At 41.7% G+C, this 22,923-nt stretch overlaps 1 protein-coding gene across 1 annotated transcript in view; it reads right to left on the bottom strand.

The window, feature by feature from the left end:
- TXNRD2 (thioredoxin reductase 2) overlaps window positions 1-18,767 on the bottom strand; it is a 342,307-nt gene extending 323,540 nt beyond the window's left edge. The window contains exons 1-2 of the mRNA XM_086942637.1: window positions 18,627-18,767; window positions 15,568-15,642 (exon numbers count right to left, since the gene is read on the bottom strand). Coding sequence (XP_086798763.1) covers window positions 15,568-15,635 — 68 coding nt within the window. The 5' untranslated portion in view covers window positions 15,636-15,642; window positions 18,627-18,767. The remainder of the gene's footprint in view (window positions 1-15,567; window positions 15,643-18,626) is intronic.
- Between the last annotated feature and the right edge of the window lie 4,156 nt (window positions 18,768-22,923).

The following is a 22,923-nucleotide window of genomic DNA, read 5'->3' on the forward strand; positions in this document are numbered from 1 at the left end:
CTGACACTGCACTAGTATCTGTAGTCCATAACATCTGTTTCACGGTGGATGTTGGGGACAGACAGAAGGTAACTCAATCGGAGTACCAATTCAGGTGGAACGAACACTAGAGTATCTGTAGCTAACTTTATTTTCTTTCACCCATCAAAGTATGGAAGTGAGTGCTCTGATATGCACTACACTTGGGTAAATCCTGAATTAAAGAGTCGTCCTCATCCAGTAGAAGAAGGGATCCACACGTAGCAACCTCCTACACGCAAATTATGCGCAAAAAAAGACCTGAATTGGTACTCCGATTAAGTCATCTCATGTCGTCGGTTTTTTCTTATACCATGAATGTTGCACACTATCTGTGCTTCAATGAGCTTGGCTGCTGAGGAATCATATCAGCTGTGGCTTTTGCTAATGAGACCATATTCCACCTGAATTTGTTCTGCCCTTAGGAAGCCCTTATCGGGCGAAACGCGTTGGCTGTTTCGTGCTGGTTTATTGAACATCATACTTTGAGGCTGTTTTCGTGCTGTTTCATTGATCTTCATATTTCGAGTTTCTTGGCTGTTATCATCGTGTCAAGAGAAACCGGCTATTTTCTGTTGGCCTTTTTTCATCATTCACGGAACTCAATCTCTGCGTCACGCATGCATTGTGTGTAATAACTCATGTAAAACAGTGTTCAGCTAGTTCGGTGACAAGCACATCTTGTGTGTCAAGTTGCAGACTCACAGATTTCAAGTCTACAGTGTCAGTAACACGCACACTTTGCGTGCCTTTTGGCTGACCAAGTTGAAGTCAGCTGCAACAAATTAGTGATTTTCAATTAAAGTGCTGTTCAATTTGTGCCGGTGGCACGCACACCTTGAGTTTCAACTATTGCTGTCAACAGCACTGCTGTGTGAGTTCGTTTGGGCATATTTTCAGTGACACACACACCTGCCAAGGCAATTATCAATCTTGTGCTACTCAGTATTGCTGGTAACCACTTCCTGTCAGTCACGTTTCTCCACGGTGACACAAACACCTGGCATGTTACCCAGCGTTGACTACATAAGTCTGACATTACTTTTTTTGTATGGAATATACACTGTTGCTTCTGGGAGGGTCATCTGCAGCATATCCAGTCTGTTCTCTACTATGCAGTCTGTTTCACCCACATCTCCTTTTCTCGAAGCACCTGGAAACCCCCAAATAACTTGGAAAAGCTGGTATGACACATTTGTAACTTACTTGGGTGCTATTGGAGCTTCTCGTTATAGGACTGAAAAAAAAGTCTTCTGCTTCATTCCTTAGGGATCGAAGGTAGATCAGTGTTCAAACACTTACCACCTTTGGTGCGTGCGCACGACGAAGAGGACATTGATGAACACGTTGAAGCAGTTAAGAAACTAGAGTTACGCTTCGACGTACTACCCAGTCTGGTGGTCATTCGACAAGTTCTTCAAGAGGGAGCAGATGTTGATGCTTTTGTCTCTGCTCTCCGCAAGTTGAGTGCTGACTGTCAATTTGAAGTGTTCACTGAGCAGTTAGTCAAGGAGCAGTACATTTATAAGTGTTTTGACAAGACAATCCAGCAAAAGTTGTTGTCCATGGGCAATCCTTCCCTCTAGGAGACTATTTGCAATGCAAAGAGCATTGAGCTGCCCAAAGCTTCAGTGAAAGAGTTAGAGGACAAATCAAATGGACTAGTGGGGGATGTTAAAAACAGTGTTGCCCACGTCCTGAGAATTCTCTTGTCAGATAAACAAATTTGTGTTTCCGTTGTGGTAATTCCTCACATCTCAAAACTTGTAGGGAGTGTCCAGCCAAAAATGTGACGTGCAGGTCATGTGGTAAACTGTATCATTTTGCTAAAGTGTGTCAAGGTGTAAAACACAGTGGGTTCTCTTTCCAAGTTGGCAAACAGGCCAATTCCCCTCCTGTTGCAAATGTGTCGGATGCGGACTGTGTTTGATTTTGACAACTACAGTGTTATCCAGAATGAACTGAGGGACATGGTTATGGCAGTTGGGGAGAGAGCGGTTGTAGTCGATGACACCGTTGAATGTGTTGACTCCTATGTTGAAACTGGAATTGGAGATAGGAAAGTGTATCTTCTGGTGGATATATGAAGTAACAGAGACCCCCTGACATATGAAATCTTCTAGGACAGGGCAAAACACAATGTAAATATCTTCCTAGACAGTATTAAATCACCATAAACGAATGCAAAATATGTGTCTCATAAATCATGTACAGAAATGTCAAGCAAACAAGGACAGTAAAATTTAGCTATTTTGTTTAGTACTCAAGGTATAAACTTCACTTTGATGTCCTTCGAGACACCTGAGATATAGATGCCCTATTACCCCCTCACAGCGGAACACATTCTGAGCCGCTTTTCTTTTTTTCTTTTAATTTAGTTATTATTCTTTGTTTATTAGGTAGCAACATGTGTCCCATTTTATCCTTTTTATTAATATACACATCAGAAATAGTATATTCTACTATTTGCTGTCATTCTTTATGTCTGTCTTACAGCTTTCTTCCGTGCTCTTATGATGACGGCAGTCACATGACACAGAAGTTGCACTGTCGACATTTAGTACGTAATACGCCAATTACCAACGGCGTTCTTGCGGTAATACATCATTTAAAGCCGATTCATTCAGTGTTCTGCCGTTTATCATCGAGGAGAAGACCAAACCTCCACAATAGCCTATAGCGGACGCAAACATTAACACATCAGGTAAGCGCTCACAGACGTTCATTGACATCGCTTTTTTCTAGTCAGTATGTGAACTTAGCGCCTCTAATAATAATCTCAGAATTGTGATATCAGATAGCGCTATTGAGGTGCCTTAACCCCACGGCTCATTATCCATTTAATTCGATTAGGCGTTGTATCGTATCATTTAAACCTTAAGCCAAATAAGATGCTCCCAGTTAGATTTATATCAAAATGACCATGTGCTGCAACTAAAAGTATTTCTAGTAAGAGACATATTACAGCTACTGGCTCCCTTAAAGAAATCCAAGCACGGAACTGGATAGCAACTGTTCTGTCACTTTCCATACTAAGTGCCTCTGAGAATCGCAGTATTAGATAGCGCAGTTAAAGTGCTCATCACTCACTGCACAGAATTTTATCAATTCAGTTAAGTTCAATATTATATTCTTTGATTCATTAGCCTACAAACAAGCATACATCCCTACGAGTATCCCAATGACCTAGCTCTACCTTCGATAGAACTTTCATCAAGAAACTAAGTATAACTATTAGTCCTTTCAAAGATATTTAAGCATGTTACTTGATACTAGATGTTTTGTTGTCTCCCAGGGCATCCATCCATGTTCATGCGCCGCTTATATCGTCCTTCTGATTGAAAATATCCACTGATGACACACTCGCTGTATAACTGCTCATCTTAATAATAAGGTAAAAGTTCGATATTTTCAGAAGCTCTTATAACATTGTTTTGACATATCCCCCCTTCAATAATACCTAGTATCGTTATCATTTGTGTATTCATAGATCTTTTAACCTGACATTTCCTGATACCAACATTACATTAAGGAGCATCCTTCCTCGCTTCAGGACCTGATGACTCATCAGGATTTCTGACATTTACGGCTGATCTAATTTACTCCTATCTATAAGATAGAATAAGGTTTGTTACCATGCAGATTATTTATTATCCAACCTTATTAGTATCATCAAAGTCCCTTGATATTAGCTCAAACTTATATCCATCTATTTTTTCAGAATATTAGGAGTCATTATACATAGGAGCATCAATCGCCCAAAATACATTCAGGCTTCCCGTTTTTAACTATACAGGTATCAAATAAAAAAATGACCTATAGCTTATCATCTGCTGTATAACAGCATCTATTTTGGGTTATTTGGGACTTATCTTTTTCTATCTAAATCTACACTTTTACCGCTGTGTATATATGGCCCATATCCTGACTTTAATAAGAGATGTACTCTTGATATAAGACCTATACACATTTTTTAACTCACTTAGAAATGTATGACTATGTCAATATATCTTACTTCACCCTAGCTATTCCCACGTCTATCATTCTACTATATTTTTTCTCTGATTTCAATCTTATTAAGATGTTATATTTTGCCATCTGTAAGTGATCGAGTATGATATACCCCTATGGTCATCATAGCCATGCAGGGAGTATTAGACTCTTAGATTCAATATATATCCGTACAAGATTCCTTTGTATCTTCCTTTTAATATCTGCCTGTCCGAAGGCATATTGAATATCATCTTTGTTCTCAAATATGTGTCCGAATTCATGATTGTGTGTTTTGTTCAGACTCTGTTAATTGTATTTGTATTGAAACATCAAAAAGTGGTTTCAGCACTCCAAAGACAATATTAGCAAAAGGTAGATGTGTTTCTTTTTCCAAGATTTTTTTCTTTATTGGCACATAACAGAAACTTCTTCCCAAAATGGAATCATCATAGCCATTCGCGTTTCGTCTCACAAGGAGACTTCTTCAGGGCTATACAAGGAAATATACAAATACATATTTAGCATGAGATGGAGACTAACCTCTTAATTGCCTTTACAGTACAAAAAAGTCGCTATATATTTACAGATTTTAAAAAAGTACAGTATTTAATACAAAATTCATATATATTTACACATAAAAACATTATATTCTCAAGGAAATGTATTTATACACTCAAAAAAACAAGGACAAAGAGGCATAGTTCATGAAAATATAAAGTAACATGTGCTCACATACTCATATAGTCATTAGAATGGATTCATCATCTCAGAGCTGTTAAAAAAATCCCCCCAACACCAAAGTGAAAGGACTTGGACATAAGTGCACATATTGACAGAAACACCCTACTAGAGTGGAAAAAAGATTTTTTTACAATGATACCTTCAAGTCAATAGTATAGGTCTATGATCCTCAAAATATGAAATAGTATGGTATTTACAATGGCAGTTAAAATGGAACGCTTGCTAGCGTATTCTTATAATCTGTAACAGTAAAAAAGATCATCACTAAAGAGATAATGTTCCATACAGCACCGCTAATAGACAGTGGAAATCAGAAAAAGTTTACAACACTAGACCCTAGAAATATTGTAAATATACATGGTGGTAAATCTGTATAAACTAACAATCATCCTCATGGTAAAAGCAGACAAAAACCACGAAGATGTATGCAATAATCAATTGCGTCCCGTTTTGCTTAGCTCATGTAAAAAGTACAAAAGAAGTAGTACATTTCAACCTCATAGGATCAAAAAAGTAGGGCATCTGTATTGTTTTGACAGAACCCTTGGAACAACTGCATTTATGTTGAAGTCACCAAAATACTCTTAGTCCACGCGTTTTCCTATTAAATCGGGCAGAGAATGACTACATATAAAAGCATGAGTTCATAGACACATGCCGCAGACAGTGCGAAATTTACTAATGATACCCGCTAGGAATCCATGGTACATAAGTGTCGGGTGGACTGTTAATCAACAACTCAGTCTTTGTAGCATAACAGTCGACCCGTCTCCCAAGTAAATCACATCTGCGCTAGGTACTCCCAATTTGCCAACTAGTAGGCACAACTATGTTATATCTAACAATACAAATCTTCATAAGTGTCATGGCAAGGAAATATCATACAAAAAAAAATATTGCACAAGGGAAAAGCATTTAGAAAATGTCCCCACTCAAAACGTTATAAACAAAAAAAACTAAGTAAAGAGCATTGTTCCCACATGTATGACCACTAATTGGCGTTAGCAACATTTCCAAAAAGAATCCCAAGTATGTAGGAGAACAAACACCCAAGAGCCTAAGCTAACCCCGGACTCACCGTAAACTGGCATAGTAACCGCATGATAACCGATCCATTCGAGGGTTGCATCTAGCAATCTCAAACAGAGACAGCATTTTTAAATAGCACGACCCGGAAGTTTAAAAAGAGCACATGACTACGTGTAAAGCCCGAAATAACAACAAAGACCGTAATGCAGCCGGCTAATGTATATATGACTATAAACAACTTTTAAGTCATCAAAAAAATAATATAAAGTGTCTGGCACATAAATTTTATCGTTTCCAAAAAACAAATAAAACGCTACTCCGAAATCATGTCGGCCATATTGTAATCACAGTGGCAGCCATATTATAGTGGACACTACAAAGACATTAAATCAGTGAAGATTGTAAAAGAGTCTTGTTTGAAGATATTGCCTGCAATTGGGAACATCTTGATAGATACAAAAAACGACACCAGTCTTAACTTTCAGTGTCACAGCATAGGCACACGGAAGTGCTAGTTTTGAGACATACGTTAAAAACTAAATTTTAAACAACCAGTCGACATTACTAAGTGTTGGGTACCTAAACATTTGTGTTTCGCAAGACCCATGGGGTACTCCTGGAGAACTATGGTGAACATTCTATAATAAATGTAACAATTACGACTATGTTACGGTAAACACTGGGCATAGAAAAATGTGGCCATATTTCAAGAACTCGACAACGGCGGCCATATTGCAGTGTACCTCGCCAAATGCAAAACCAAATGGATGACCTAGACAGTTATTTCAAATAACATTGCTTCATATTGGGAACCTCATTGTAGGTGTAAGAAAAGCGCTCATTTTGGCCCACCGTCTGCCATATGGGCAATCGGTGTAATAACAGCCATATTGTGAATCACACTAGTTTTAAATAGTGGCAGCCCTATAGTAAGGAAAATGACTGTGACGGCCATATTGGCAATGGCTCGGAAATAATGCAACTAAAAGAGAAAAGTTATTCAATATTAATATTAATGCGCCAAAAGGCTGCAAAAGAAAGAGAAGATATATCAATATACATCCGAAACACTGCTCTCTTGATTCCATAAGTGAGTGAAAAACACCAATTTATGAATCATGTCAAAAGGAAACACTATTTTTTTGTATATACCCAAAAGTAATACGTCCAGATTTTTCTTGGGACATCAAAGTATGTCCAAAAAGCATACTATTATGACAGATAATTGTCCAGTGGGCTATAGACGCATATCAAACAGACATAAACCACAGGGTGTATGTAATAGTCAACATGCCAGACAGAATCCAATGTCATCACCGACAAAAAAAAATGAAACCATCAACATTTTAAACTGCAAGTTCATCACAGGAAATAATGCATCTCATCTTTAACATTTAGCCCAGTTTGTACAGTCCTAATGCGGCATATCCAGGAGGCTTCACGTTGCCTGAGGAGTAGTTCTCTATTGCCTCCCCTCTCTGATAATTTGACATGATCAATGCCATGAAAATTAAAACTCATCTCATTAGGGTGTTCTCGTTGTATATGCACCGAGACAGGATAACTCTCATCCCTATTTTTAATCGCTCTGGCATGCTCCTGTATCCTTGGGTTCTGTCAAAACAATACAGATGCCCTACTTTTTTGTTCCTATGAGGTTAAAATGTACTACTTCTTTTGTACTTTTTACATGAGTTAAGCAAAACAGGACGCAGTTGATTTGCATACATCTTTGTGGTTTTTGTCTGCTTTTACCATGAGGATGATTGTTAGTTTGTACAGATGTACCACCATGTATATTTACAATATTTCTAGAGTATAGTGTTGTAAACTTTTTCTGATTTCCACTGTCTATTAGCGGTGCTGTATGGAACATTATCTCTTTAGTGATAATCTTTTTTACTGTTACAGATTATAAGAATACGCTAACAAACGTTCCATTTTAACTGCCATTGTGAATACCATACTATTTCGTATTTTGAGGATCATAGACCTTTACTATTGACTTAAAGGTATCATTGTAAAAAATTATTTTTTCCATTCTTGTAGGCTGTTTCTGTCAATATGTGCACTTATGTCCAAGTCCTTTCACTCTGGTGCTAGGGGGATTTTTTTAACAGCTCTGAGATGATGAATCAATTCTAATGACTACATGAGTATGTGAGCACATGTTACTTTATATTTTCATGAACTATGCTTCTTTGTCCTTGTTTATTTGAATGTATAAATACATTTTCTTGAGAATATAATGTTTTTATCTGTAAATATATAGCAACTTCTTTTTGTACTGTAAAGGCAATTAAGAGGTTAGTCACCATCATGCTAAATATGTATTTGTATATTTCCTTGTATAGCCCTGAAGAAGTCTCCTTGCGAGACGAAACGCGTTGCTATGGCTATGATGATTCCATTTTGGGAAGAAGTTTCTGTTATGTGACCAATAAAGAAAAAAATCTTGGAAAAAGAAACACATCGACCGAATCTGGACTTCTTCTTTCCTTATATGCATATTTTCTGTATACAAAAATTCTCTCTAAGTTGAATGAGATATATTAAAAAAAAACTTTTGCTAATATTGTCTTTGGAGTGCTGAAACCACTTTTTGATGTTTCAATAGTTGTAAGATTTTTTCTTACTTTTGGGGAGTGGAGAGGGAAGCACTCCCTGGTTTCGTGCACCTAGAATTAAATCTGTTGACACTTTTCACATGGTTAAGTGAGGATTCTATTGGCCCCTGCCCTCTGTTCTTTTGTGTGAAATTGTATTTGTATGTCAAGCATTTATAGGACTATTTACATTGGTAATGTTTTTATGAATTTTAGGAACTTGTGGCCCTATTTCCTGATGAAGGCGTCGCAACACGCTGAAACGCGCGTCGAATAGTACACAGCTCAGCCACAACATTAATCATTGGATTGTATTTCCTAAAGATAATTGTCGTACACATAAATTGTATTTTTTAAATATTTTTTTTAATAGTGAATATTACATGTTGAATACGCATTTTGTTTTTGTTTTTACCTTTATACCTTGAGTACTAAGTAAAATAGCTCAATTTTACTGTCCTTGTTTGCTTGACATTGCTGTACATGATTTATGAGCCACATATTTTGCATTCGTTTATGGTGATTTATTACGGTCTAGGAAGATTTTTACATTGAGTCTTCTGGTGGATTCTGGTGCAAGAGTAACCATGATCACCCAGGAATTGTTTAACAAGGTGTGGGGTTCTCGTCTTTTGGAACCTCCAGACAGGGCTCCTGTTTCTCATGAGGGACTGAGGATAGAACTGGCTGATTATTTTGAAGATATTCTTGAATTTAAAGGTAGAAAGATCCATGGCAAGTTGTATGTGGCAATCAAGGGTTTGTCCATTCTAGGATGGTTCCATCACGGTCTTTTTCAGAAGTTTCTTAGGCTTGGCACTAAGGAACAAGTCTCCACTGGCTCATCTAATGAATTCTCAGATTACGTATAACAACGTTTTTCCAACGTTTTTGGTGGCGAATTGGGACCGTTCAGGGATTTCACCTATCAGATTAAGGTTAAGGACAATGCCATTCCCATCAAGCACAGACTCAGGAGTGTCCACTTTAGTGTTAGAGATCAGCTTGAACAGTAACTTTATGACTTGTGTCAGAAGGGCATCATCGAGCCAATTGAATCCTCTCTGGCTTTCTCCTTTGGTTGTGGCAAAAAATAAAATGGTGATCTTCACATTTGTATTGACTTACGCAGTCTCAACAAAACTATCTGGATTGATTCACACCCTCTCCCCAAGATCTCGGAAATCCTGACCATGATTAATGGGTCCAAATGGTCCAGCAAACTGGACTTAGCGTCAGCCTCCCACCAGGTAGTCTTAGATCATTCATCAAGGCACCTCACGGCTTTTGTGTCACTGATTGGCACGTTTTAATTTTGTTGCATGCCTTTCAATTTTGTCAAATGCCTTTTGGTCTTGCCTCTGCGGTGGCAGTATTTTAGAGGATCATGAGTCAGATGCTTAAAGGTTTCATGGGTGTTGCTGTTTTTTAAGACAATGTCTTGATTTATGGTGAGTCTAAGGAGCAGCATGATGAATCTTTGTACAGCGTTCTGGATGTCATGCAAGAGAAGGGAGTTAAAAAAAAGAAAAGTGTATTTTCTCAGTACAGAAGGGGGAGAATTTGGGCCATGTTTTGTCGGAACATGGAGTGGAACCTAGACCTGGTCTGATCAGGGCTATAGTTGACAGCTCAGCGCCGACTGATAAGTTTGGTCTCAAGTCATTCATTAGACGTAGTGTGTTTCACTCATGGTTTGTTCCTGATTATTCTTCTAAGGTGCAGACTGTCACCAACATGTTGAAGAAGAGTGTGCTTTTTTTCTGGGACAATCTGTCAGGAAGTGTTTGAATGGATAAAGTGTCAGTTAGTTGGCTCCAAAATTCTCAAACCAAATGTCATGTGCAGCATCACCACTGGTGCTAGCGGTGTTCGGTTAGGTGCCATTCTCACTCAGACTAAAAACGGCACAGAGAATACCTTGGGTTATACCTCTAGTGTGTTGTGTGATCCAGAGTTGAATTTCTCTGTCATTGAAAGGAAACTGCTGGCCTGTTGGTGGGCCATCAGGACATTTCATCCCTACATTTGGGGTAACCATTTGGAGCTAAGCACAGATCACAGCCCATTGGTTACTGTCCTGTCTGGAGACAAAAAAAAATGAACACACTCCCAAGATTATCCACCAAGTTGCTTCAGTATGATTTTGAGGTTTCTTAGATTCCTGGTAACAACAACAGCCGGGCGGATTATTTTTCAAGGTTTCCCATCTCTAATGACGATACTTGTCAAAATGAAGATCATGATTTGGACAATTGTTTAATCAACTCCATGGTCACGGGTGATATGTGTGCTGTGAGTGAGGAAGAGTGGAGGAGTGAGTTGTCCAAGGATGTTTTGCTGTGCCAGGTCATTAAGTGTGTCAAGAATGGTTGAGCCAAGGAAAAGAATGTACCATTCTCTTTGCAAACCTTTGTCAAAGTCGCTATGGAACTCTCTGGGGAGGACGGTATTTTGATGCGTGGCAATAGGTTGATTCCCCTGAAAAACTCAGAGGCAGATTAATTGGTGGTGTTCACGGGGGCATTTGGAGAAGTGAGGACTCCTCCTCTCCAACCCATTGATCTTCCTTCTAGGCCCTGGGAGAAAATTGGCTTAGATCTAGTTGGTCCTTTTAACCTTCCACCTTCTTCCTCTCGCTTTGCTGTTGTTGCCATAGATTACTATTCCAAGTTGCCAGAGGTTTGTTTCTTTGGCGAACCTAATTCCACAAATGTCATCGATTTTCTCAAGGACATTTTCCTGCAGGAGGGTTTCCACTCTACCATTTTGTCTGACAATGGGGTACAGTTTGTCAATCAGGGATTTCAAGACTTTCTAATCCAGGGTGATATCACTCACTCCAAGAGCTTCCTTTATCACCCACAAACTAACAAGCTTGTTGAACGAATGAACAGAGTTCTGAACAATTGTGTTCAATGGGTGGTTTCTAGCAAGTATATCGTTCAGAAGGCGGTGCGTTCCATGATATAGTTCTACCATACTACACCCCACTTGCATACAAAGGTTTCTCCTTTTGAATTGTTGCGGTAAAGGAAACCTTCCTCCATGGTGTGTCCTAGATGGATGTGTAGGTGGGTTAAGATGGATGCCATGGTGGGTGTGGACGATCTTGTCAGAGAGAATGTCTCCAAAGCTCAGCTAAGCCAAAAATCTATTCTTGATTCCAGAAAAAAATCTGTTCCACATACTATTTCTAATACTATTGTTGTTGGAGATAATGTATGTGTGAAGATTCCTGTTCATAGCAAGAAAGGAGGCGCAAAGTTTTCTGATCCCATGGTTGTGGATAAGGTATGCGGTAATGCTGTTAGGGTGAACAACAAACATTGGTGGAACGTGTCCAGGGTTGTTAAGTTGCCAGGACATGTTTCTAACAGTAGTTCTGATTGCAGTTTTTCTGATGTTCCTAATGGTAAACACGTGATAGCTCCCTCAACGCTAAGTCTGCGCAGGAGCATTAGACAACGTACTGTTCCGTTTAGATTTCGCTGAGATAGTTTTATTTTCCCAGTCTCTTTTGTGCTACGCACTTTTTTTTTTTGCTTTGTTCTCCATGCATCTTTTCCTTTCTTCTCTTCTCTCATTCCTGTTCCTTCTGTTTCCTTTTTTTTTCTCTGCCCGGTTACATTATGTTCTTAATTATATTTAAAGGAGGGGGATAATATAGTGGTTTACTCCCTGTGTCCCTCTGTTGTGGAATGCTCACCCCTCGTGGGCTCTGGCACGCGTGCGTTCCACAACAAAACCTAGAATGTTGGGTTTGAAATATGTGTTCTGTTGGCTTGAGGGTGATTCGCCGGTCGGTTGCTGTGCAGTCCCTGTCATGAATAAAGCCTTCCTCTAAGCACACACCTATGTTTCCTGCGAGTTGTTACTACATGGTCCTAAAGAACCCCAGGGTCTCATTTTTAGGTATGTAGATGTCCATCCTCTCCCGGTTCCACTACCCCATTGATTGCAGAAGGTGGTGAGTGGGGGTCAGGGAATATGGCTCCTTGTTACCAGGGATCAAAGATTAGCAACCGGGCTTTCCAGTCACAAGTCCTTGTTAGCACATGTGTTAAGCAAATTAACTACCCCAACACTAAAATACAATGTAGTCCATGGTGACATGAATCGCTTCATAGCCCCACCCTCTTACAGAAGGAAATAAATGAATTCCTGGAAAATACAGAGACTCAAAACAACTAACAGAAGGGAGCAGAGAAAATGACTAGGAGGAGTGGCTTTTTACGTTCACCGCGAGCACCTAGAGTAGTCTATAGATGGGAGGCAGACAATAGATAATCTGCTCTCGTGGTTATGGGTAACATCGTTGCATATTTCAAACCAACACGTGTAGCCCATATAGTGCATTAATGAGAAGAGAGAGGCCTGTAAAAGCCACCGATGGGGTGTAAAGCAGGAAAATTACACTACAAGAAACTGTGCTAACGTACCAGAGAAGCAGCCTTATACATCAGAATGTATGTTTATGGAGGGGGGGACGTCGCAGACAGTTAGAGCTGTACGGGTCACGGGTGAGCACAGGAGGGGGATGGCAAGAAAGGCAACAGAAAGTAGGGCGGGAAGAAAGACAATTCGGACAATGGGAGGTTGCGCGTACAAAGACAACAGGGACAACGGGAGGGGGGCCGTAAATAAGACAACACAAACTATGTTGTGACGGGGAGGGGAACAAAGGGAATACGGACAACAGGAGGGGGGACAGGAAGAAAGACAGCACAGACTACAGCGGGAGGGGCGGGAACAAAGGGCACACGAATAACGGGAGGGGGTGCGGGAGCAAAGTGAACACAGACAATGGGGGGCGGGAGCAAAGTGAAACACGAACAGGAAAGTTACAAAACAAGCAGAGGCAAAGAAAAAAATAGGGGGGCGAACCAAAACAATGGCCCATATCGAAAGGATCCGTTTAGCAGGGGCAGTCTGCAGGGCACGAACAAAACAGCTACAAGGCGGGACAAATGTACTCTATTCACAAACAAAAACTATAGAATTTATAAAGACGGACTGAGCAACCAGTGAAAAGCGGTGGGTGTGTGATGGGTGTGTTCAAACTCCACAGAGGGATTACAGTATGCCTTGCAGAGAGGCACATGCACGCTGCCCTTAGGCTTGACCTAAAAACAATACTTCTGCTTGAAGCTGATACATGAAATTTAAGATTTTCACGTTTAATAACAACATTAATACATTGGTGAATTATCAGCAGTCTGTGCCCAAGTGACTGAATGTAATAAATCTATATACTACAGAGCCCCATACAACTTCTTCACTAGCTACTAGAAGTGCTGACCTACTTTCTCTCCGACCAGCACAACTACAGGATTTTCAGAATATGCAAAAAAAGCCTGGTAAAATTAAGCTATGAGCCCAAAACCCAGAATAGCCTTGCTCTGCATATTAATAAGTTTACAGTAGTGGACGGTTTCGGAGAGAAGTAGTTTCCCAGGTCCCGCTCCTCGAGCAAACAGAATTTACAGGTCAACCTGCTCTTCATGGAGGGCCGATAACAGTGTGTTCCTAGACACATGACAAGCCTGTAAAAGACAAGTTTATATATTCATCAGCTTACTTCCTGTTCACTACAAAACCCAAGTGCTGCCTATTTCACTCGGGCCAATGGTCTATTGAATCCATGTGGGAGCAACGACAGTGAAATCACTATGCACAATAGCTTCACTCCTACTAATCGCGATTACAAGTATTTAATGCATATTTTTTAAACATCAAAACACTGGTATCCTTATTTAAACAAACTGCATTTGAAAATAAGCCTGTGAATTGAGATGTGACTGCAACCAACAGAATATGTGAGACCAGGAAGCCAGGGTCATACATACAGACAATGCTTCCCTTAAGACCAATTAAAACTAGACATAGCTTCATACTTTTATGCGGTTGAGTTTTGACCACCATAAATTCAATATATGTCAGATAAATCATTTCAGCTGTCCAGTCTGTGGGTTTGGCGCTCTGTGAGTGAAGAAATAGCACATATGTGCTGCATTATATGAACACGCATACTTTTATGTGTGTAAAGACTGTTCCAGCACGTTTCCCATTCAGCTCCAGTGGAGGTGTGTTCTGACAACCACGCACCACCCACCACTGAGGGTTCAGAGTTGCTGTCAGATTAAGAATCTAAGGGAGTAGCAGACATCCCCCAGCTGGCAGCAACAGGAAAAGGCTGCGTACTGTCATGTGGCTGCGGATGTGATCCAGTTGCTAAACCCAAATAACCAGTCCTAGAAACACATGCAACCTCTACTAGCCATATACCCTGCCTTTGGCTTCTTATGCCGAAAGCTGGTATAGGCTTTGGAGCTGAAACCAACTATGCTTGTGCAACAACTGATGGCACCACTGAACAAGACTCCATTGTCTTTGTTGAGGGCACTCCTTACGGCACCATTTGCACCACAACCTGTGAGTCTGCATACACAGGTGCCGCATACGCTAAGTCACCATCCTCTGCAACGTTCAGTATCACAGTCAGTCTTATGTAGCAACTAGGGGTGCTGGGCCTCAGATGCAAAACGTTAATGGGCAGCCTGGCTGCAGTGCTGGAGCCGGATTTCTATTTCCGGTAAGAGGCAGCAAGAGAGGTCTGCTTCTGAATGCTGACATGTAAGGACTGTGGTGTTGGTGGCCCTCCCGAGAATTATGGACAATGATGAGCCAGTAAAGAGGCTCGACTTGTATATGGTGATATACATGTATATCACCGCCTCTGCCTCTGTTATTCTCTGGATTGAGACCTATTCCCAGTACACTTTCTGAATCCTCCTTTGCTAAATCCTATGTTTTTTACTCCAAGTGCTGTCTAACATTTGCTGACAGTTTTCTGTAACGGAGAAGTCCAGTCAGCAGAAACATACATGTCTTCCTACTTAGACATACCTGCTGTTTAGTAGTCACAGAACATTACACACAACCTCCATCAGCACGTGGGCATTGTTTGAGTCTCCAGTGGGCATCTTCAGCACTGTGAGCTTCAGGCCCTGGAATACAGCCGTGCATGTTTTATAGAACAGAAGCCATAGAGCATCAACAGCGCCCGGGTACTACCTCGGGTTCAAACTAATATTGCTGCTCCTGACGGTCACACATACAATCACATGAAGCAGACAAGCAGCAGCGAACTAACAGAATTAAAAGGCTTTTCACTCACCTGTCCTGCAGTTGCACTCGATGTCCCCAGTTCAGGGATTTAACGTAATGTTGGACCGCTTTAGCCATTTTAGACCTTTGGAGAAATTAAAATTACTGTTAGGATGTAACACGACAAGCTGCAAGGATCAATCTTTTTATATTCAGTGCAGGGCTGGTGTTTGTCTGCGGCAGTGTTAGTCTCGGTTGTAAACCCTAGGGTTATATGTCAGTTTGTTGAACACAGCAGTGGTGTTAGTGCACTGTGAACTCTTGGGTGGCATAGTCCACTGTGTACCCTGTTGTGACATTAGCATTTGTATTAGTCCGCTGTGAACCCTGCAGTGGTGTTAGTTCATTGCAAGTCATGTAGCGGTGTTAATCTGTTGCACATCCTGCAGTGGTTTACTCCTCTGTGAACCCAGGAGTGGTCGTGGTCCAGTGGGGATCTTGTTTTGGCATTAGGGTGCTCTGAACCCATTGGTGGTTTTAGTTAATATGAGCCCTGCAGTAGTGTTAGTCCATTGCAAACCCAGCAGTGGTGTTAGTCTGTTGCAAACCCAACAGTGGAGTTAGTCCATTGCAAACCCAGCAGTGGTGTTAGTCTGTTGCGAATCCTGCTGAGACCACAGTCCATTGTGCACCCTCTGGTGGTCGTAGCACATTGTGAACTCTTGACATTAGTCCACAGTGAGCCCTGCAGTGGTGTCAGTCCTTTGAAGACTGTGCAGTGGTTGTTGTCCACTGTGAGCCCTGTTTGAACATTAGTCCCCTGTGGACTCAGCAGCGGTGTTAGTCCACTGTGAACCTAGCAGAGAGGGTAGCCTGTTGCAACCCTACAGTGACAACCGTCTGTTGTTAACTGCTTAGCGGTGTTAGACCACTGGCAGCCCTTGAAGAGGCGTTAATCCATGTTGAATCCTTTGGCGGGGTTAGTCCATTGTGAATTCTGCTGTGAACTATGGTGTTATTTGTCCACTAAAACTCTTTAAAAAGTGTCAGGTCAGAGTGACTTTGTTAATCATGCAGTGGTAGGCAGAGATAACAGTCTAAAGCCAGAAATATGCAAGATTGGTATAGCCAGGCTTTAAGCGGACCGGGTCTCACCAGTGCTGAGCACCGGCAGTTTTTTAAAGGGGGCATCGAAACGGGTCTCTATCGGGCTCTGTTTTGTGCCCTGGCACAGGCGGTCTATATTTTTCCAGACTGCAGTGACCGCAGGCACATCCAAGTGTGCTCACGCTGCTCACTGGTGGAGAAGTTACAGCATGACGTCATGCCAGGTGTGGGTTGTGGGGGAAGGGAAATCCTTTAAAGAGAGTCATTTTCTATCTGGATTTCCCTTCTCTTTTAGAAACTCAGGAGCAGCAACATCGTGTGGTGTCACCAGGGCTTTAAGTCTAATCTTTTTCAATATTACTTACAAGCCATAGCTGCTACTTATTTATCTTACACAACTAACAACCATTGACAATTGACGTTCCTTCCTGTGTCTACAGCGCCGGGATGCCCCCGGGTTACTGAGCGCGGTATAAATTTTATATAATAATAATAATAATAATAATAATAATAACAATTGACAAAGCTTTTGAACGCGCTATATCCACGCTAGTCAGCTAGGAAGCCTCGGTATAGGAGAACTGCTGTACAAACAAGACCTTCAAATATCAACGTGCGGGTTCTCCTTTTTAATCTCCGGACTTCTTTTCCTGCGCTTGAAATAACGACTCGATTTAAGCGAGATTTAAATGGCAGGACAAGAAGGGGACTTTATCGTGAATGAATGTAGCTATACAAAGATTTCGTTTCCCAAATATTTTATACAATGCAAACCACTACTGGGCTCTTCAATCGAAAATTACAGAAAATAAGGGCTTACATAAAATAAATAGAGTGATTGAAACACGACCTCGACATCAAGTTTTTAAAGGTCCCACTTCTGAAATATTATCCCCATCTATAATATCTGAAATATATCACAAGAAATTGGTTGGCTTTTCCTGCAGAAGACACCCTTTCGTGTCGAAACGCGCGTCGAAGATTTAATTATTGCCACCTAAGTAATTTTGAACAGAAATTAAATGTTTTTATTATTGAATGTGTTTTCGATTATGATCATGTATTTTATTAAAGATTGCTATATATTTTAATTTTACTTTAACTCACTCACTTGCTTTACAGTCTTTGTCGTACTTATGCTTCTGTAAAGTTACTTGGGAAAGATATTTTCCATTGTGTACAGAGTAGTGTGTGTCAGACCAAGGACATGTAGAGTTAGGAGAACAAGACTGTATTTACAGTTCTACTGAACGTTGGGTACGGTTCTTGATGCACAAAGTATTCCACGGAGGCAGAGTTTGGAGACAAAGATGCATTTCCCTCAGAGGATAAGTTGAAGGAAGAGACAGACAGACAATCATACCTCTCATTCTGAGGATTGAGTGAGCAAGTCGACATGAACTTTATGGCACAGACGGACAATGGCCTTCCCACAGATGTGTGATGCATCAAACAGATATAAAGTTCTTTAACATATTTACTTCCGCTCAGTCTGTATGAAAGATAAAAAATTAATTGCTGTTTTCATATGTTCTGAGACCTCAGGTAGGGTCCGCATTCATGCAGGTTGCTACTTTTCAAATAATCACATTCTCAATAAGTTCAACCTTTTTGCAAATTTCTTCTTTCCTTTCTCTTTTAATTATTTTACTTGCTGCTAATGTATGATGCACTTTACATTCTGAATCTTTATATGACACGCTAAAACTGGATTTGTATACAGAATAATATCTTGATTAGTTTTAACTAATGTTTCCGATTTTAACTGATATAATCTGTATTGCTCTTGTGATTATGTATGTTTTATGAGGTTTGTTAATCCTGAAATAAACATTTGAATACTCAAATTGCTGCATTTCGTGATAGACAGGGTGCAGACAGCAAGCACCATCATATTGTTCATCTAATATGGTAATATGGCCATTAAAGGCTGGAGGTTTGACCCTTGATGGGTGCAACAGCAGAGACTCCAAAGGCCATGGACCAGAGCATAAAGCAGGCAGAGAAGGGGGCACTCCTTACCAGTCATGGTGAACAGGATGAGGGACGTTCCAGCCATAGTGAGCGGCATCTTTGAGCGCACCCCCAAAAAGTGCTGCCTGATGGATCAGCTTCTTCGGAATGCAACCTACGTTCACGCATGTGCCACCCAGTCCCCATTTACTACCTACAAAAAAATTAAAAAGATAAGCAATAACACATCACATAATATGGTATCAAGTGTCAATTACAGCCATCTCACACATGCAGAGGAGCAATTCTTGCAGAATCTCAATTCACTAGGACTTTAAACTGTTACAGTCCTTCAGGTTGAACGTCAAGAACCCTACCCCTCAAACCACCTGCTATGTGCCTTCCCTCTCATCAGGTCTGCTCAGTTGGGCGCCATTTCTCAGACCCCCATTTCTGCCTTGGACACATAAATCAAAGGAACAAACAGGAGGTAATCTACATTTCAACTGTGGGCTCCATTGGTCACATTATCTAAGAGATCACAGAAGTAGTCAGTTGAATGACTTGTGTATTTCACTCTACTGATACATCTAACCTCACCTGAGATTACACAATGGCGAAAAACAGCATCAATTCTAGGTGAGCACCTGCAGCTGGCACAAGGTGCAGGTCTCAGGCTCGAATCTAGGAAGGGTCTACTCCGCCTTTCAACCATCTGATATTGCTAATGAGGGTCCCGCTGCTTCTGCAATCCCTGATTCTGTCACTGCCTACCTGTCACTGCTGCAAACGCCTGTGCCCTTGTTTTTGGGAACGCAGCTGGAAATCACCGCGAGGCCCAGGGGGCCTACACAGCCCAGCCTGCCTTGCCGCGCTCATTGTAAACACCTGAAAGTGCCCGGAGGAGCTACTAAACGGGACGCGGGTTCCCGCCTCGCGGGACGCGCGGAGGCTTGCCCGTCCGAGACTATAAGAGGCTGGGCTGGGCAACCCCATGTACAGTGCTTTTCTCATATACTCGTGTTTTGGTAAAGGGTTTTTGTAACACCATTTGAACCAGAATTATGCTTCCTGCAGGGAAAGGTCCCTTAGGGGTGGGTATGGGAGTGGTGGGAACGCGTGATGCTTTCTTGACCAGGGCGGAATCAGTATTGATCCATGAGATTGAGCTGTAGTTTTTCCTTAGAACCCTTATTGCCAGCCCCAAATGGTGGGGTGATTCCCCATACTGAGTTAACACACGTAGATACTCCTCCCACCCCTTCTTTAATGGCCCTAAATCAGCCTACCCAGGGTTCAAACATTTCATCTGATTCCCTACCGTCCCCTGTCATTAATCCATGTCCACCAAAGGTCACAGCCAGGGGTAAAAAAGCAAAGCAGGCTTGTATATGACTATATGACATCATCACAAAAACTCTGTCAGGTAACGTCACAGATCTTACCTCGCCCCCTTCACAATCACTTTGCGATGCATTAGCCAACTTCTTCTTCTCTAAAGTGAATGACATCTATCAAGCTTTCACCTCAAAAACCAACACAACAATAGCCTCTCCTTTTTATATTCCCCCTGAAAATGTTTTGACCAGGTTCAAGGATCTTACGACTGACCAAATAAAGATCATTGTCTCCTCGATTAAAACTGGATCGGCATTAGACCCTTGTCCTTTCTCAGTCCTCCCACCGGTGATGGGCACCATCATCCCGGTCATCACTCTAGTTTGCAACTCCATACTTGGTCTGGGACCTTGAAAAACACGCTGGTGAAACCACTACTGAAGAAACCGAGTCTGGACAAGGATGAACTAAAGAATTATAGGCCTATAGCAAGCCTCCCTTTCTTAGCCAAAGTGGCTGAAAAAGCTATGAACCAACAACTATCTGAGTATGTAGAGAAGCATCTTCTAGTGGATGATACACAATTCGGTTTCAGCAAGTATCATGGTACTGAAACCGCCTTAATGTTAATGTTAATATTTATTTATTAAGCGCTCGTACGCCCAAGGGCTTCATGGCGTTATAGGAGGGAACACAGCACACCAGTTAAAAACAGAGATGAAGCAGCTCAGCAGTAAGCCTGGGAGAATAACCAGGTTTTGCGAGAGTGTCTAAAACTCAAAATGTTACCGCTCAGTTTCAGTTGAAGAGGAAGGGAGTTCCAGAAGGTGGCTGCAAGGTGATCAAAGCATCAACCGCCTAGACGCTTCCTCTTGTAAGAGGGGACATTCAAAAGGGATTTGTGGGAGGACCGAAGATTGCGAGAAGGATCGTATCTGATAAACAGATCTCTGATGAACTTAGGGCCAGAATCAAGTAGGGACTTAAATAAAATACACCCTGTTTTGAAAGCAACTCGCTGCTCAACAGGCAGCCAATGCAACTGTTTCAACCCTGATCTAATAGACTGCCTTTTAGAGAGGTTCAGAATAAGTCTGGCAGCCTGGTTTTGGACCAGCTGGAGGCGTTTTAACTCTCCAATTTGAAGCCCAAGGTAGAGGCTGTTGGAGAAGTCTAGTCGCGACAGGACCAAGGCAATAACAATCTGGGTAAGGGCAGCTGGAGAAAAGAAACAAGCGATTTTCTTAATTTTCTTTAATTGAAAGAAGCTGGATGACACCACTGCGCCTACCTGTCTTTTCAGGGACAGATCCTCACTAATAAGAACTCCCAGACTTTTAACTGAAGATGACTTGGAAGGTGGAGTCCCCATGCTGGAAGGCCAAAAACTTGGGTTCCAGCTAAGTACACTCTGCCCAGGCAAGACCAATTCAGTCTTGCCTGGGTTGAGTTTCAAACGATTGCAACTCATCCAACTCTGGATGTGAGACATGGTATTTTGAAATTCCTCCACTGAGTCCTTGGTGTTCAAAGGGAAGATGAGCTGCAAATCATCTGCATAGTTGAAAATGGTAACTTTCGCTTTTCTTAAGGAGTACAATAGGGGGCGTAGGTATAAATTAAAAAGTAAAGGTGACAATGATGATCCATGAGGTACTCCACAGGTGGTGGATATAGTGGGAGCTGTGAAGGAGCCCAATCGTACAGATTGAGTGCGGCCGGTGATAAATGAATGGATCCAACTCAGCGCAGGGCCCCTAAGACCTGCTTGTTCGACTCGGTTGACCAAGATGGTATAGTCAACCGTGTCGAACGCAGCCGAGAGGTCCAGTAGCACCAGGGCCTGGTGGATCCCGTTATCCGCGTTCCGCCTCAGGGTATTTTGTACCAAAGGATAACTGCCTCAGTCGAATGGCATGGGCGAAAACCAGCCTGGTTAGGTGCGAGGTATTCAGTTTCTTCAACAAATTTGGACATGTTGTCACAGACATGAGCCTCCAAGAGTTTAGCACAGTATGGCAACAGTGATATAGGCCTATAGTTGAGCGGGTCGAGCTGGTTTGCTCCGACCTTCTTTATCAGGGGAATGAGTAGAGCTTTTTTGAGATTGTTGGGGACTTTACCCTGTGAAAGACATCCGTTCAGCAGAGAAAGCATGCCCTCAGGAATAGCAGTTCCCACCTCTCTCGAGATGTGCGGAGGGCAGATGTCATCAGGTGAGCCTGATTTGACCCTGGCGAGAAGCTTAGATGGAGTATCGCCATCAATGAGGGGAAATGATTCCAAAGTTGAAGAATTATAATACGCATCAGCCAAAGAGGGGGAGGACAGAGTAGAGGAGATGCTTTGTTTTATAGTGCAGATTTTATCAAAGAAAAAAGAATTAAGTGAATTACAGAGGTCCTGAGTGGGAGCCACAGATTGAGTAGTTCTATCACTGCCACCAAGACTTTCAACGATATTGAACAATTCTTTTGATTTGTTACGGGAGTTCAGAATTTTTTCCCAGAAGTAATCAGTTTTATGTTTTTGTACAAGTTTCTGATAGGCCTTAATCAAAGCCACCGATGACATTAGAGTAATCCGAGATCAGGGAGGGACAGCAGTACTAGTACTGCTTGATTTATCGGCGGCTTTCGACACGGTCGACCATAAGATCTTGGTGGACCGTGTCCGAAAGATGGACATTCACCATACAGCGAGAGATCTGCTCGCATCCTTCCTAGCCGACAGAACACAGGTCGTCACCTTGGGGCCATACCTATCTGCCAAACTGTCACTACCATGTGGGGTTCCTCAAGGTTCATCCCTAAGTCTGACACTATTTAATATCTATGTGTCGGACCTTGCTAATGTTATCAAAGCACATGGGATGAGCCTAACCTCCTACGCTGATGTGGTGGCAGAGCGCTTCCAAAGTGGAATGCTAGCAATCGGAGAGTGGATGGCGTCTAACTGCCTTAAGCTCAACTCCGAAAAGACGGAGATGGTAATCTTTGGACCCCTTTCACCAGGTTGGTCATCAACC

Source organism: Lissotriton vulgaris, chromosome 11 (assembly GCF_964263255.1).
Source record: "Lissotriton vulgaris chromosome 11, aLisVul1.2, whole genome shotgun sequence".
Taxonomy (NCBI): domain Eukaryota; kingdom Metazoa; phylum Chordata; class Amphibia; order Caudata; family Salamandridae; genus Lissotriton; species Lissotriton vulgaris.